Source organism: Giraffa tippelskirchi, chromosome 8 (assembly GCF_054371585.1).
Source record: "Giraffa tippelskirchi isolate mGirTip1 chromosome 8, T2T-mGirTip1v1.2.pri, whole genome shotgun sequence".
In the NCBI taxonomy this organism is placed as follows: domain Eukaryota; kingdom Metazoa; phylum Chordata; class Mammalia; order Artiodactyla; family Giraffidae; genus Giraffa; species Giraffa tippelskirchi.
In genome coordinates this window covers 156,149,145-156,167,050 of record NC_137282.1, presented here as the reverse complement: position 1 = coordinate 156,167,050, position 17,906 = coordinate 156,149,145, and the positions used below count along the sequence as shown (strand labels likewise).

Sequence of the window (17,906 nt, the reverse complement as noted above, 5' to 3'; positions counted from 1 at the left end):
ATATTCCTGGCTTGGAGAGCCTTCGATGGGCAGTATCATACCACACTAAGCTTTCACACACTGGAATCATGCCGCTGGAATTCAAGTGCAGTTTTGCACCTTGGGCAAGCTGCTTAACATCTTTATCTGCAAAATAGTAATCATAGTCCCAAGTCTCTAGACTTGTGAGACTTACAATAAAGTACTACATGGAAATGAGTAGTTCCTAATATTATACAGTGTGAGTGTTACCATGGCAATGGAAAGGAGAAATCAAGTCTTCATAAAAATATCCCTTTCAGGCAAAATATTCGTCTGAGTAGACATTTGACATAACTATACATAGTATTTTCAAAATATTTGTTCAAAAATGATCAGTTGACTTTAGTTCTGACTAGATAATAAGAACAAATAAAAGCCCTCAATCTAACACTGTCGTCTTTCTCTGGTCTTAGAAAGTATTAGAGAAGGAAGATTTTAAAGTCTAAACATCTCAACACTGCCTTCTAGAAACTTCATAGCATCAGAGTTGATCAGACCATGAGTGGAAAAACAAGCAGTGAGGCAGGTAAACCTATTTGCATTAATTCGGTACCACACAGCCCTTTGAACAAGTGCTCTCTTATCTTTTAGGTAACAGGTGGTTGCTGGGGGTATTAAGCTGTTCTGGGCAGAATTTCAGATTTCCTTCTTCAGTGCTTTGGGCAGTACTCTTCAATCATAAAGGGATCAATAATAATTAGGTGTCTGGAATGAAATACAGTGTAGCATTATGCTTCCTACATCTGGAAGAGAAACTCACTTAACTAGCTCTAAATCAATGAGTTTTCTTTTTATTCCTGGGAGGGCAGGGGAAGTGTTAGAGGTAGCAGAGAACCCGATGGAAATGTGAATTGTAGCTTTGTACACAATCAAAAAAATTAGATGTTAGGACATACTTCCCTCGGAGTAATAGAAACAAACCCTAAAGCATCAAACCTTTATTTCTAACATAAATACTTTCATTCCACTGCGTTCTCGATCACTCTTGGGCCACCTGCTCCACATTTAATGAAAAAGGTCTCTTATAGTAGATGATCTACAGGTGAAAGGATGAAGTGAAGGTTGTAAACAGGGCTTAACATACATTATTTTTCAGATCTTAGTTTTATTAAATCATGCTCTACCATGTGCTCATAAGAAGGGACCAATAAATGGAGAAAGAATTGTTTCTACTGTGTCTTATAAATCTCAGAAGACAAAACTGATGGTTATTCTGTTACAATTTGGTCTGAACTTTTCCTCTGTACATTGGGGTAGAGAGAGAAAGCACATGGAATCTGCAATTGTAACAAACTTTCCTCAGTGCCCTCCCTGAAGTGTTGAGCCTGAGCCTTGCTGTTGCTGCTGCTAAGTCGCTTCAGTCGTGTCCGACTCTGTGCGACCCCATAGACGGCAGCCCGCCAGGCTCCTCTGTCCCTGGGATTCTCCAGGCCAGAACACTGGAGTGGGTTGTCATTTCCTTCTCCAATGCATGAAAGTGAAAAGTAAAAGTGAAGTCACTCAATCGTCTCCGACTCTGAGCGACCCCATGGACTGCAGCCTACCAGGCTCCTCCGTCCATGGAATTTTCCAGGCAAGAGTACTGGAGTGGGCTGCCATTGCCTTCTCCAACACTCCCCTAAATTGCTTCTTACATGTTGCTTCCAGGATGGACCTAAAGAATAGTCTACCCTATTTTCAAATATCTGAATTCTTACTCCTGCAAAACTGCTCACCTCTAAAACTTTCTGTCAGCTTTCTTCCCCGAAAACTTAAGGTCTCTCTCCTGCTGTCCAGATACTGGAAGGCATTAAGAGCAATCATTCTGTGTTGATATTTGAACTATTGAAGGAAATGACCAGCAAAGAACTTGTGGCTTTTATTGTCTTAGGATCACCTTTTCTTTCATTATCAGGAGCTAGTCTGCTGGCCAGCTGTATAATTGCATTATATGGCTAGGATTTTTATTCCCCTTCAGAGACTATTGAATCAGTAGAAAGAGAATCAGAGTTAGTAAGAAGGTCCTTTGAATGTTTTTGCTTTGGAAAAAATACATACATTGAGAAAATTCATTAAATCTCAATGTATAGTTTAACAGATGGTTTTAAAGCGAACATCATACAACTGCTGCCAAGTCAGAGTGTGTGTGTGTGTGTGTGTGTGTGTGTGTGTAGAGAGAGAGGCAGCATCTGGGAATCCCTTAATGTGCCTTCTGATTGCAGTTTCCCTCCCCATCAAAGGTGGTCACTGTCCTGATTTTGTATTTTCATCATGTCCTTTCTTTGTAGTTTTAAAGTTATGTCTTTCATACATCTCTAAACCATACATTTAGTTTTTCCAGCATTTGAACTTTATATAAATGGAATCATAGTATGTGTGTTCATTTGTCTTGCTCTTTTAACTCAGCATTATTTGTGGGATTCATTCATTTTTGTGTGTTTACTTTTTATTTTGAGAATTTTCAACCATGAGAGAATTATATAATGATATCATTGTACAATTGTGTAGTTACATAGCCATCACCTAAGAGTTACTAAGATGTGGCCATATTCATGGATTTTTTTAAAAAAAACCAAAATAAATGACAGACATATCTAATCATTCATCTCTAAAAACTCAGGAAAATGTCCTCTATCACTCCAAGACCATTATCATAGGTAACAAAACTAATAGTAATTCCCTAATATCATCTAGAACTTCCCTGGTGGCTCAGATGGTAAAGAATCTGCCTGCAATGCGGGAGACCTGGGTTCACTCCCTGGGTTGGGAAGATCACCTGGAGGAGGGCATGGCAACCCACTCCAGTATTCTTGCCTGGAGAATCCATGGACAGAGGAGCCTGGTGGGCTACAGTCCATGGGGGTCGCAAAGAGTCAGACACGACTGAGCGACTAAGCACAACACAATATCATCTAATATTCTTATTCATATTTTCCCAACTGACTCCCCGAAACACTTCTACAGCTAGTTTGTTCAAACCAGGATGCAAATCAAGATCCATGAGAAACGTGCTGTTAACAACACAACTTACAGCTTAAAAACAAGTCTGTGATCCTTTTTCTCCTACGCTTCATCAGTAGATAAGGCTGTGGTGGGACCTGGCTGCAGACACTTCTCCCACAATAAGAGGAAAATCAATCGCCTCGTCTATGCTAATGACATGTCCAACTTTCAGCTCCTTGACTCCAGAGGAAATTATATTGTCTGCATTACTGTCAGAAAACCAATTATGTCAAAACCCAAGCTGTTATTTTGGACAGATACGCTGTAGTATTGAGCTGATCAAGGCTATGTCTAGTCTTTACTTATTTTGGGGATGGATAGTGGGGTGCCCATCCAGAGAGACTACTAGAATACAGATGTCTCCCAACTGAAATTCCTGCCAGAACCACAGGAGGACAAACAGGTGGATGGCTGATCACTCTGCTCTGTTCGGATCTTTCTGGTTGGTCATGCCTTGCTCATTTAATACAGGACTTTGGGTTTTCAGTTCTGTTTGATTCAAACTTTGACCAGAAAGGTCTTTGTAAAAGATCTTGGCCCCTCTGTGTCCCTGCTGTGTTGGAAGAGCTGACCTCCCTGGCTCCTTTTTACAACATATGCTTCCTGTAACTTGGCATCTATTTTATTTTTTAAAATATTTATTTATTTATTTGGCTGCATTGGGTCCCAGCTGTGGCACAAAGGATGTTCGTTGCATCGTGCATGATCCTGCATTGTGGTTCACATATTCTCTAGTTGTGGCACGCTGGCTCAGTTGCCTCTTGTCTTGTGGGATCTTAATTCCCTTCATGCATGCTCAGTCGTATCTGACTCTTTGTGACCCCATGGACTATAGCCATCCAGGCTCTTCTGTTTATGGGATTATCCCAGCAAGAGTACTGGAGTGGGTTGCCATTTCCTCCTCGAGGGGATCTTCCTGACCCAGGGATCGCGCCTACAGGTCCTGCATTGGCAGGCGAAATCTTTACCACTGAACCACCTGGGAAACCCCTTAGTTTCCTGACCAGGGATCAAACCCACGTCTGCTGCATTGGAAGGCAGATTCTTAACCAATGGACCACCAGGAAAGTCCCAGCCTGACATCCCAGTGTTCCCCAAAAGATTTTCCTAAGAATAGAAGTCCCCATGGTCCTCTATGAAAGGGTTATATGGTTCTCATGAGGAACTTGATTCACCTACTCATTCCACTTGCCCTGTCGCTGAAGTTCATATTGTAACAATGGGGGGAATATGGAGCTATGCTTACATGATGAAGACACTGAAATGTTAGTTTCCACCCTTTAGGTGGAATTTCCAAGTGCTTTAGATTTTTAAAGGGAAAAGAGTTCTCAACAGTGTCTCTGTTTTGTATTCTTTAATTTTATTGAAGTGTAATTGATGTACAATGTTGTGTTGATTTCTGCTGAACAACAAAGTGATTCATTTATATATATACATTTATATATAATATATAATTTTATATAATTCAATAATATATAATATATATAATTATTAGTTATACACAATATATAATTCTATAGTATATGTAATATATAATTATATAATATATAATACATAATATAATATATGATATATAATAATTATATATAATATAATTATATATTATGCTATATTATATATATTAATTATATGTTATATATAATAAAATATATATGTATACTATATTATATAATATAAAATTCTATAAGCATTTTATCAAAATTATGCATTATATTATATATTATAAAATTATATTTATACAATTTATATATATTTATACTATAAATAATTTATATATATTTATACTATTATATAATTATATATTATATATTATGTTATATATGTAAATATACAATATATAATATGTATATAATATATATAACTATAATATATAATATGTAATGTAAATATATAATTAGATATAATATATATTATGTAATATATAATATTATACTATTATATATTATAATTATGTATTATATATTATAATATAATTCTATAATATAATTATATTATAATATATAATATAATATATTATATATATATTATATAATATATATAATACATATAGTATATCAGTTCAGTTCAGTCGCTCAGTCGTGTCCGACTCTCTGCGACCCCATGAATTGCAGCACGCCAGGCCTCTCTGTCCATCACCAACTCCCGGAGTTTACCCAAACCCATGTTCATCGAGTCGGTGATGCCATCCAACCATCTCATCCTCTGTCGTCCCCTTCTCCTCCCGCCCCCAATCCTACCCAGCATTAGGGTCTTTTCCAATGAGTCAACCCTTCGCATGAGGTGGCCAAAGTATTGGAGCTTCAGCTTCAACATCATATAGTATATAATATATATAATATAATATATATATTTACACATTCTTTTTCATGTTCTTCTCCTCTGTGGTTTATCAGAGGTTTATTTGGTGGTTACACAGATTGCTTCTAGATTACCAGAACTTCTTGAGTGTGTTTATCATACCATTCTGTCTAAAACTATGCATTTAGAATTGAATTGGTTTTTGCTTCTTTCTTCCACACGGCATTTGGATTGACATGCGTGCTCAGTCGTATCCAACTCCTTGCGACCCCATGGACTTGCAGCCTACCACACTCCTCTTACCATGGAATTTTTCAGGCAAGAATACTGGAGTGGGTTGCCATTTCCTAATGCACTTAGATCAACAGTGTTGTTGCCTTTCTCATTTATTTTCTTATGAAACAATAGGTAACAGGCACTGGCTCTCTAATCTTTCTAAATGGAAGGCCTCTGGGTTTATTGTTTTCCTCCAAATCTTTGCTCTTCTTTCTCCTCTTTGATATATTGTGTGTATACACTTAACTTGGAAAGAGAGACTCTTCATCTTAAAAAAGATGGAAATAATGTAAATGTGTGTTGATTGTTTCAGGTTGGGTTTTTCTAGGCTGTAGTTGTTGTATCATGTTAATAATCCTCCTTTTTATGCTGTCATATGGGAAGTAGACGTAGATTCCAAGTTCCAGAGGCTCATTCCATTTATTACTTGTAGATCTCTAGCCTAAATTCACTTTCACTGGAGTTGTCAAATTTTAAAGGGGTAAAAGCTACAGATTTTACTGGATTAACCAAAAAGTTCAGTTGGTTTTTCCCACACCATCTTATGGAAAAACTCAAATGAACTTTTTGGCCAACCCAGTACTTGCAGGCTGACTATTTTAACCACTGAAGAAGGCATAAGTCTCCACAGTAAGCTACTGTAGATTTCATCATTTATCAATTGTTTTTTCCCCTTCAAACTTCTGTCCCATACAGAGTGTAATTTAAGGCAGTTGTGCAGAGAATTCAACAAAGATAGATTATCCTAGAGGAAAATGCAAACAGCTCCCTGCCCTGGTACTCTGAGAAGAAACAGATGACTAAAAAAGCATCGATATTGCTTTTTTCCCCATTTCCTCGTTTTATGAAATATAAGAGTTTCTTTCTTCTATCAGTACTGGAACACATCAAAAATACCCTCTTCCCAGTAAGTCTAGTGATACATACTAGAAAAATTCTTATGCTTGTTCATACAGGTGCCTGAAGAGGTACAATCACAGTGACAATGTTTATAGGCCCAAGAGTTGAAGCAACTTAAACTTCCTTCAGTTTCAGATGGTGAAATAAGTTCTGCCACTTCAGTTCAGTCGCTAAGTCATGTTCAATTCTTTGGAACACCATGGACTGCACCACGTCAGGCCTCCCTGTCCATTGCCAACTCCCGGAGTTTACTCAAACTCATGTCCATCGAGTTGGTGATGCCATCCAACCATGTGATCCTCTGTCCTCCCCTTCTCCTCCCACCTTCAATCTTTCCCAGCATCAGGGTCTTTTCAAACGAGTCAGTTCTTCACATCAGGTGACCAAAGTATTGCAGTTTCAGCCTCAGCATCAGTCCTTCCAATGAATATTCAGGACTGATTTCCTTTAGGATGGACTGGTTGGATCTCCTTGCAGTCCAAGGGACTCTCAAGAGTCTTCTCCAACACCACAGTTCAAAAGCATCAATTCTTCAGCGCTCAGCTTTCTTTATAGTCCAACTCTCACATCCATACGTGACCACTGGAAAAACCATAGCCTTGACTAGACAGACCTTTGTTGGCAAAGTAATGTCTCTGCTTTTTAATATGCTGTCTAGGTTGGTCATAACTTTGCTTCCAAGGAGTAAGCGTCTTTTAATTTCATGGCTGCAGTCACCATCTGCAGTGATTTTGGAGCACAAAAAATAAAGTTTCTCACTGTTTCCCCATTTACTTGCCACGAAGTCATGGGACCAGATGCCATGCCAACTGCCATTCAGTTTTCTGAATGTTGAGTTTTAAGCCAGCTTTTTCACTGTCCTCTTTCACTTTCATCAAGAGGCTCTTTAGTTCTTCACTTTCTGTCATAAGGGTGGTGTCATCTGCATGTCTGATGTTATTGATATTTCTCCCGGCAATCTTGATTCCAGCTTGTGCTTCATTCAGCCCAGCGTTTCTCATGATATACTCTGCATATAAGTTAAATAAGCAGGGTGACAATATACAGACTTGACGTGCTCCTTTCCCTACTTGGAACCAGTCTGTTGTTCCATGTCCAGTTCTAACTGTTGCTTCCTAATCTGCATACAGATTTCTCAAGAGGCAGGTCAGGTGGTCTGGTATTCTCATCTCTTTAAGAATTTTTCAGAGTTTGTTGTGGTCCACACAGTCAAAGACTTTGGCATAGTCAATAAAGCAGAAATAGATGTTCTTCTGGAACTCTCTTGCTTTTTCAATGATTCAACGGATGTTGGCAATTTGATCTCTGGTTCCTGTTCCTTTTCTAAAACCAGCTTGAACATCTGGAAGTTCACGGTTCACGTATTGTTGAAGCCTGGCTTGGAGAATTTTGAGCATTACTTTACTAGCATGTGAGATGAATGCAATTGTGTGGTATATTTGAGCATTCTTTGGCATTGCCTTTCTTTGGGATTGGAATGAAAACTGACCTTTTCCAGTCCTGTGGCCACTGTTGAGTTTTCCAAATTTGCTGGCATATTGAGTGCAACACTTTCACAGCATCATCTTTTAGGATTTGAAATGACTTAACTGGAATTCCATCACTTCCACTAGCTTTATTGGTAGTGATGCTTCCTAAGGCCCACTTGACTTCACATTCCAGGATGTCTGGCTCTAGGTGAGTGATCGTACCATCGTGATTATCTGGGTCATGAAGATCTTTTTTGTACAGTTCTTCTGTGTATTCTTGCCACCTCTTCTTAATATCTTCTGCTTCTGTTAGGTCCATACCATTTCTGTCCTTTATTGTGCCCAGCTTTGCATGAAATGTTCCCTTGATATCTCTGATTTTCTTGAAGAGATCTCTAGACTTTCCCATTCTATTGTTTTCCTCTGTTTCTTTGCATTGATTCCATAGGAACGCTTTCTTATCTCTCTTTGCTATTCTTTGGAATTCTGCATTCAAATGGGTATATCTTTCCTTTTTTCCTTTGCCTTTTGCTTCTCTTCTATTCCCAGCTATTTGTAAGGCATCCTCAGACAACCATTTTGCCTTTTTGCATTTCTTTTTCTTGGGGATGATCTTGATCCCTGTCTCCTGTACAATGTCACGAACCTCCATCCATAGTTCTTCAGGCACTCTATCAGATCTAATCCCTTGAATCTATTTGTCACTTAAACTGTATAATCGTAAGGGATTTAATTTAGGTCACACCTGAATGGTCTGGTGGTTTTCCCTACTTTCTTCAATTTAAGTCTGAATTTGGCACTTAGATCCATGTAATGGTAGGTGGTACTCAAAAAGAATGAGGTGTTTTCTGTATGTACCAACGGGAAGATTTCCAAAATATTCATAAATGAGAGGAGAAAAAAAGAGTTGTGAAATAATATGAGCAGAATGAGCCCATTTGTGGTTTTAAAAACTGTATTTATATAGTGTGGGAGTATGTAGAAAAGGAGGAGAGAGAGATGGAGGAAAGAGAGAAGGAAATTATCAAAGAAGGGCAGTAGTGAGAATTGATGAGTTGGGTGTTTGAAAGGAGGGACAATGAAAAAGAAGTTTGTTTTCTATTTCTTAAATTATTTACTGTTAAAATGCTTCATCTCTTTCCATAAATTAAAAAAAGCATACATGTGTGCACATGCAGAAAATAAAAAAAGAATGTTCTAGCTATTTTTAACAAATTTATCCAGCCCAGGCATTCACTAAGCAAGGACAAGCCCTTCCAAGATGCCAGTTTTAATTCTTCGATGTCAAAGAAGCATAGGATTCCTTGGCTTAGCACAAATCCAAATGTATAGGGAAACTGAAAAAATTAATTAGAGGGAGGTGATGGGGAACTGGCTTTTAGTAAACATGGCATAGACTGCAGTACTGGCTCAAAAGAAGTTTACAAAAGTGATTAAAACTGCTCTCATTCCGTTACCAGAGTTGGTCTCTGGGCTGTGATGGAATTTACTGTTGAGAGTCCTTCTTTCACCAGGCTTCCTATTTATAAAGCTTTCACTCAATTGTAAACAGGCTTCTGAGCAATAGAATGGAACGTAAAGCTGTGGAAAAAAATAACCTTAGTTTTTTACCTTTGTTTAGAAACCAGTGCAAGGATAGGTATGGTTTTTTTTTTAATAAATTTATTTATTTTAATTAGAGGCTAATTACTTTACAATATTGTAATAGTTTTTGCCATACATTGACATGAATCAGTCATGGGTTTACATGTGTTCCCCATCCTGAACCCCCCTCCCACCTCCCTCCCAATCCCATCCCTCTGGGTCATCCCATTGCCCCAGCCCTGAGCATTTGTCTCATGCATCGAACCTGGAATGGTGTTCTGTTTCACATATGATAATATACATGTTTCAATGCTATTCTCTCAGAACGTCCCACCCTCACCTGCTCCCTCAGAGTCCATAAGACTGTTCTATGCATCTGTGTCTCTTATTTTGTCTCGCATATAGGGTTATCGTTACCATCTTTCAAATTCCATATATATGCATTAGTATACTGTATTGGTGTTTTTCTTTCTGGCTTACTTCACTCTGTATAATGAGCTCCAGTTTCATCCATCTCAATAGAACTGATTCAAATATATTCTTTTTAATGGCTGAGTAATATTCCATTGTGTGTATGTACCACAGCTTCCTTATCCATTCGTCTGCTGATGGACATCTTGGTTGCTTCCACGTCCTGGCTATTATAAACAGTGCTGTGATGAACATTGGGGTACATGCATCTCTTTCAATTCTGGTTTCCTCAGTGTGTATGCCCAGCAGTGGGATTGCTGGGTCATAGACTTCCCTGGTGGCTCAGATGGTAAAGCGTCTGCCTACAATGCGGGAGACCCAGGTTCAATCCCTGGGTTGGGAAGATCTCCTGGAGAAGGAAATGGCAACCCCCTCCAGTATTCTTGCCTGGAAAATCCCATGGACGGAGGAGCCCTGTGGGCTACAGTCCAAGGGGTCGCAAAGAGTCGGACGTGACTGAGTGACTTCACTATTCACTATGGCAGCTCTATTCCCAGTTTTTTAAGGCATCTCCACACTGTTCTCCATAGTGGCTGTACTAGTTTGCATTCCCACCAACAGTGTAAGAGGGTTCCCTTTTCTCCACACCCTCTCCAGCATTTATTGCTTGTAGACTTTTGGATAGCAGCCATTCTGATGGGCGTGAAATGGTACCTCATTGTGGTTTTGATTTGCATTTCTCTAATAATGAGTGATGTTGAGCATCTTTTCATGTGTTTGTTAGTCATCTGTATGTCTTCTTTGGAGAAATGTCTGTTTAGTTCTTTGGCCCTGTTTTTGATTGGGTCGTTTATTTTTCTGGAATTCAGCTGCAGGAGTTGCTTGTATATTTTTGAGATTAATTGTTTGTTGCTTCATTTGCTATTATTTTCTCCCATTCTGAAGGCTGTCTTTTCACCTTGCTTATAGTTTCCTTTGTTGTGCAAAAGCTTTTAATTTTAATTAGGTCCCATTTGTTTATTTTTGCTTTTATTTCCAATATTCTGGGAGGTGGGTCATGGAGGATCCTGCTGTGATTTATGTCGGAGAGTGTTTTGTGTATGTTTTCCTCTAGGAGTTTTATAGTTTCTGCTCTTACATTTAGATTTTTAATCCATTTTGAGTTTATTTTTGTGTATGGTGTTAGAAAGTGTTCTAGTTTCATTCTTTTACAAGTGGTTGACCAGTTTTCCCAGCACCACTTGTTAAAGAGATTGTCTTTTCTCCATTGTATATTCTTGCCTCCTTTGTCAAAGATAAGGTGTCCATATGTGTGTGGATTTATCTCTGGGCTTTCTATTTTGTTCCATTGATCTATATTTCTATCTTTGTGCCAGTACCATACTGTCTTGATGACTGTGGCTTTGTAGTAGAGCCTGAAGTCAGGCAGGTTGATTCCTCCAGTTCCATTCTTCTTTCTCTAGATTGCTTTGGCTATTCGAGGTTTTTTTGTATTTCCATACAAATTGTGAAATTATTTGTTCTAGTTCTGTGAAAAATACCGTTGGTAGCTTGATAGGGATTGCATTGAATCTATAGATTGCTTTGAGTAGTATACTCATTTTCACTATATTAATTCTTATAATCCACAAACACGGTATATTTCTCCATCTGTTTGTGTCCTCTTTGATTTCTTTCATCAGTGGATAGGTATGTTTTTAAATGTAGGTTTTCTTATTATTCAGGTATGGTGAAGCCAACAGATCAAGAGACGATTGCCATTGAAAAGAGTTTGTTATCCTCCAGCTTGCAAGAGAAAGGGTATGCCAGGCCATGGAGGGCCAAAGCAGGTTGTTCAGGAGACAGACAGAATGGGAGAAAAACATGGGCAAGAGCCTTTTTTCATGGTTTCCACAAAAAGCAATGGGCAGGACAGGGCAAATGGGCTTACCTGACTGGTTTGAATCATTGTAGTGGACTCTGGGGCTTAAGGAGTGTCTCCAGTTGTCTGGTACCTGGCCCTGTGGTGATTAGGGCAGAGGAACAGTGGCCTATTGTCCGTAAGAACTCTGTGAAGGAGGCGGTTGAGGGTGGGGCTCTGGATTGGTTGGTTTGCATAGGAAAGGCAGGCTCCTGGGAGGGGCCGGCTCTAGGATCGGCGTGGCCCCAAGATGTCAACAAATCAAAAAAATCAAAAATAAAAAGACATGATTACTAGATGTTGATAAAGGTGCAATAATAACTATGCTTTTCAAGGTTTCCTGGATGACTTTTACGTTAATATTTTGTTTAATGACAAGCTTAGAGAGCCCTCCTTAGATGGGCCAACCTTTTAATATGTTTTTGGGGGCTGTATTGGGTACAGTAAGTGAAAAGTCCTTCTCTCACTCATTTCAGGCAAGAAAGAAGGGATATGTGAAGCTTTTTAAAAGGTGTTTGGATCTACTGTACTAATTCTTTGTCGGTCTGTAAAAGCCAGTCACTTCCCCCTTTTTCTCTTTAGGCTGTTTCAGATGTTGGTGTGGAATTTTAGACTGGATGTCGCTGCTTTAGCGTTTGCACATTTGCTTGTTTATGCAACTTTATTTTGGTGTTTCAGTTGCCGTAGGACTATCTTGAAAGCCTATTACAGTGTTTTACATTTACTGCGTTACTGCAGCCCAGAAATTTGGTTCTTTTCTGAAGATCCAAGGAATTGCATTGTTGCTGCCTAACCTGTATTTTCATGTTGGTGGGGGAAGTCAGCTTCCTGCTTTTTCTTTTTGGTTCTGTTGTGTTAGAGGTTAAAATAATTGGTTTCAGAAATTCACCTTTACATGCAGTCATATCTGACTCTCTGCGACACTGTGGACTGTAGTCCGCCAGGCTCCTCTGTCCATGAGATTTTCTGGCAAGAATACTGGAGTGGATTGCCATTTCCTCCTCCAGGGAATCTTCCCAACCCAGGGATCGAACCCACATCTCCTGTGTTGCAGGTAGATTCTTTACCACTGAGCCACTGGGGAAGCCCCTTCATCTTTATATCTTTAGTTATCTTCACCATATATCTTTAGATATATGCTGTATATCTAATCCTTGTATTTTAATGCTGCCCTCTCGTTTACTGTGGCCTAAAGTTGAATCATCTGCTTAGATTTACTGTTTTTGTTCTTAACTGATGTTTTTGCTCTTGTGGGCACTTATTTTTTTTTTCATTTCTTGACCACTCCCTGTTTGTCTTCAGCATCCTTGTGTAGCTGCCTTCATCTTCTGCCCGGACTTCTGCAGTCATCTATGACTGGCCTCCTTGTAGTCCATCCTTCATGCTGAAGTGGACTTTGGTCTGTCAAATAACTCAAACCCGATCAGTTTCTTCACATTTCCCTTAGAATAACGTGGTCAGGAAGGCCCTGCGTGGCCCATCACCCCCTGCCCCTCTGGCTGCATCTCAAACCATCATCCTCCAACTGGTGCTGGCTGTGCAGTCACACCGGCTTCCTCTCTGCTTGTCCACGGCACCCTGATCCCCCCAGCTTGCTCTGTCTGGAGTGTTTTCCACTTCCTCCCTGACTGCCCTGAGCTAAGATAACATACATTCAGCTTTCAGACCCAACTTGGGGGTCTCTTCCTCAGAAAAGCCTTCTCGAATTCCCCAGTTGTTGCTGTTGTTCAGGCAGTCAGTCATGTCTGACTCTTTTACATCCCCATGGACTGTAGCATGCCAGGCTCCTCTGTCCATGGAATTCTCCAGGCAAGAATACTGGAGTGGGTTGCCATTTCCTTCTCCAGGGGATCTTCCCAACTCAGGGATTGAACCCGAGTCTCCTGCTTTGGCAGGCGGGTTCTTTACTGCTGAGCCACCAGGGAAGCCCAAGCTCCCCCATGGAGGAGGTTATTTAGCATATGCTCTGATGGAAGCATGTCTTCTTTTGAGGCCCATCTCAATTTGCCATCATGGATGAGGTGACGTCTCATTTGATGACTGAATCGGACCTTAGCCTGTGATCTCTGGGAGGGAGGGGCTGTCCCTCTGGTTACCATCATCCCCAGCCCCTGATGGGAGTCCCTTGCACTGTGGGCAGCTGGTCCTCTGTTGTTGACTGAGTGTGGAGAGACAGCTGAGGTCCGGATAACAGTGGTTGGCCTGAGAGCATCCATATTCTGCTGATGCTGGAGCTCTCGGACCTCCGCGTCCAGGGCTCTGCCCACCTGGCTGCAGATCCTTCCTTTCCATCTGTGGTTCTGGTTCACCCACTTTACTCCATGGTTTTGAAAAGCCCCTGGGAGACTTGTTTTGTTGAAGGGAAATCTGTTCATTTACATGGTTCAGGACAGGATGACACTTCTTTATTCATCCGGAAGATCACTAATAAACTTGTACCTTGAAATCCCCCACTTCGTCTTGCCTATTCAGTCTTTCCTACTGTGCTGCTGAGCAAATGTTTTTTAAAATCAGGCAGAACTTTCTGACCTAATGGCACACACTTCTCTTCCCCTCCCCCGGATATCCCCCTTCTGCACGAGAGAACCTTCTGCCCTCTTCCCACCGTATCTTGTCCTTTGGTTCAGGACATAAAACTCCTTCACCTCCCAAAGCGAACACTGCTCGATAGTTTCCCTCCTCACCTCTAACCCTTGTCCTTCCATATAACCCTTGTCCTGCCCTCACTTCTGGGGGCTATAGATTTATATACATCCATCTTCTTATTAATATGTGCTCAGTAAGCTGTCTGCCAGGGCTAACATTTATTTTTCCTTCTCATACCATTGAATTCATTGTAATCTAAGGGAGGGCGTTAGAATACCTTTTTAAAATAATAAGTTTCAAAATAATAAGTTTCAAAATGGATAATCAGGGATTTTCAGTCCTGATGTGCTTGAGAATAACCCAGAGAGCTTTTGATTGTCATATAGTTGTCGGGGCCCAGGCTGGACCTGTTAAATGGCAGCGGGGAAGGCATCAGTGTCTTTCCAGACGGGCGGAGTGACTTGGTGAAGATCGAACAGCTGGTGGGCGACAGAGTTCAATCACAGCTCTTGTGTCCTTGCTTTCTTTCTAGTTCTCACTAATGTATTTTTTTGCATTAAATTCTATTGAGAGTTGTGTGTGTTTAATTAATCTGTATCTAAATTTATCTGCATAAAATTGTTTTCTTATTTTATAACCGGTACTTCCCGCACCCCCCCCATGACTGTGTAACCAAAGCATGCAAAGAATCTCAAGCTGACCAAGTGACCACAACCACCCCTCACCTCCTCCTCTCAGTGTTTCCTGAATGTCAGTGCTGGAATGAATAGCTTTGCTTCCTCTGCAGGCTCCGCCAGTCCCCCCGTCCTGCCTGGAGTCACAGGCCTGCCCTGTGTGCCGCCCCTCCCTTCCCCACTCGGGGGCTCTGTTCCCGCTTGGCTTGCCCTCCATCACACCACTGATCCGAGGAAATGCTCCCTCTTCCCTCCCCCAGCCCCCACCTGCCTGAGCGGTTGGCTTAGGTGAGAGGCTGGGTCCTCGTAGAGGGGCGTTTGGGAACTGAACTGTTCTTCGTTCCTTGCTGGGAGCCAAGAGAGGTTGGGTGGGTGTCCCACAGAGGCCTCCCACCGCCCCCTCAGTCTCTCCTCGGAACTTGGGTACCAATCCAGGGAGCTTTAGAAGAGATGTTTTCAGAGCATTTTTTAATAGCTAAGAAGCAACTAAATCCTCAGTAAGACAATAAGACATGATCTGTATGAACTAGGTAATTAAAAGAGGAATCCCTTTTGAGGAATCCCTTTCTGAGGCAAGGTCACACTCTGGAAGATGCCATGTATCCAAGTTAAACCAGGGATGGAGGTAGCATTTCTGGCTTCAAATCCTAGATCCTCTTCTCAGTGTGATTCTGATAGATGGTTGAGCTGCTCTATGGTACAGGTTCCTCAACCATATATTGCAATTAAATAAAGTGAAATAAAAATGCCTGCATCATAGGTAATTTGATTGTCTTGAAGATGAAATGAAATAAGCAGATTAAGATGCTGATCATAGTAGCTGTTCACTGGTATCATAAGCTTACATTAGTCAAGTATGATTTACAGAAGCTTTCCAATATGTTATATTTTAGCACATCTTAAAATGTGCTTTTTTTTTAAATCGTCTTTGTTACCGACTCACACCTCCTTCTCTGTGTTTTGCTTGCAGCCCTGGAAAGGAAAATATCCATGAGGCAAAGCAGAGAGGAGCTGATTAAACGAGGGGTCTTGAAGGAAATCTATGATAAAGGTAAGGGGACCACTCTAGGCTCCGCGGGCCAGAAAGAAGCCATGCTTGGAATCTGTGTGTGTATTTCTCAGAATAGGATTCCGTTCTCTGCATTGCTTTATCAGCGTTTGAATCTGTAAAACTCCAGACACTTCTGGAGAGATCAGAGAACGGAGCCGACAGCGCTGAAATGATTGGTATTGTCGCAAAGGTGAACCCTCCCTTTTTCTCAGCTTTGGAGTCAAACCACAGGATGCTCAGAAAAGTGATGGGGCCCCAGGAATGGTGTCGGTACCGGTGGTGAGCCTGCTGGTGTCTGAACACACAGCTGGGGTGCATTTAATTGGTTCGGTTCTTTTAGGCACTTAGGGATTCCCAAGACAAATGTTAAAAATCCACAAGCATCTAGAATACTGTGAACAGCTTTTTTGGGCAGTCCGTCTCCCAGCAGTAGGAGAATCAAAGTGGAGAAAATGATAAAGATATAAATGTACACGTAAGAGATTTCAAATGATAATATTTACAATGATTACAAATGCTCTCTGAATGTGTGCACAAGTGTTCGCCAGTGATTTATCACGTGCCTTTTGCTGGTTGAACTACTGCCTTTTAAATACAAAGGTACACAGTGGTTTACACAGCGTATTAACCCTGCCAACCCTTCTCCTTCCTCTCCACCCTTCCCCTCATCACCCTTCACTTAAAGCTTTACGAGAAACGTTGTTTAGTCTCTGTGCTGTGCTTCGTCGCTCAGTCGTGTCCGACTCTTTGCGACCCCATGGACTGACGCCCACCAGGTTCCTCTGTGGGATTTCCTAGGCAAGAATACTAGAATAGGTTGCTGTTTCCTTCTCCCGGGTATGTTCCTGACCCAGGAATCAAACCTGCAGCTCCTGCATTGGCAAGTAGATTCTTTGCCTCTGAGCCACCAGGGAAGTCCTTTATGAGATACGACAAAATGTTATTCCAGCTTTGTTACAGTCATCAATACTGTTTTAGGTCTTATTGTTTGACACCAGTGTTGTTTGTTAGGCCAGATTATTAAGTCACATACTCTCCTTTAAAGATCCACCCTAGTCATCATCAAAGTGATCTTGTAATTCTGACAGTTCACCACATTTTCGTAGGTCTTCTACGTGCTGAGTTCGTGTCCTGACACCAAAAGACAGGTGTGTTTCTAACCTGGGTGCTTCTCTCTGATTCTAGTGTCCTCAGTGAGTTGGTCCTTATTCCTCTAGTACAAGTCACCTCATTCACCCCTGTCGTGGAGCATCCTGATGGCACTTCTAAAGCATTTTTAGAACACTTTGCCACTTTGAAATGCTGCAAGTCGTAAGGGCCTTGCATGTAATAATAAGTTCTCATAGGCAACAATTAGAGTGAAAAATCTGTGTCAATATAGAGTGTTCTAAAACTAATGAAATAAAAACCAGTCTATTTTTAACACATTTTAAAGTTCAATCTTTATTTTTAGCCAAATCTTAAAGGTTTTTAAAAATGAATCTGAATTAGTAAAGTTTATTGAATAAAACTAAGTTGTCATGTATCATGAATGTATTGGAAAGACCTCTGGAATATTTTTGGACAGGCAAACCAGGAGTTCAAGTGTACCCTATTCAACAATCATAGCCACAGCCCCAAACATACGCATGATCTTCCCATATATATTTCAGTAAATACACAAAAAATCTGCACCACCACTCACTGGTAGGGTGTGAAGTTGTATTATTTCAACTTTCCTTGATTAGTTGGTGCCTCAGATGGTAAAGAATCTG

The 17,906-nt window shown here is 40.6% G+C and overlaps 1 protein-coding gene and 1 non-coding gene across 26 annotated transcripts in view; both read left to right on the top strand.

Annotated features, from left to right (window-relative positions):
• Positions 1-17,906, top strand: part of PHACTR1 (phosphatase and actin regulator 1) — a 295,378-nt gene that overhangs the window by 174,546 nt on the left and 102,926 nt on the right. For all 25 annotated transcript variants that reach the window (XR_014063310.1, XR_014063311.1, XM_081523720.1 and 22 more), the window contains exon 3: positions 16,072-16,152. Coding sequence is in view for 23 of the 25 variants with exons in the window: in XM_081523720.1 (XP_081379846.1) it covers positions 16,072-16,152 (81 nt within the window). In the remaining 2 variants the exon portion in view is untranslated. The remainder of the gene's footprint in view (positions 1-16,071; positions 16,153-17,906) is intronic.
• Positions 10,273-10,344, top strand: TRNAC-ACA (transfer RNA cysteine (anticodon ACA)). The gene has a single exon. It is a non-coding gene; the product is annotated as a tRNA-Cys (tRNA).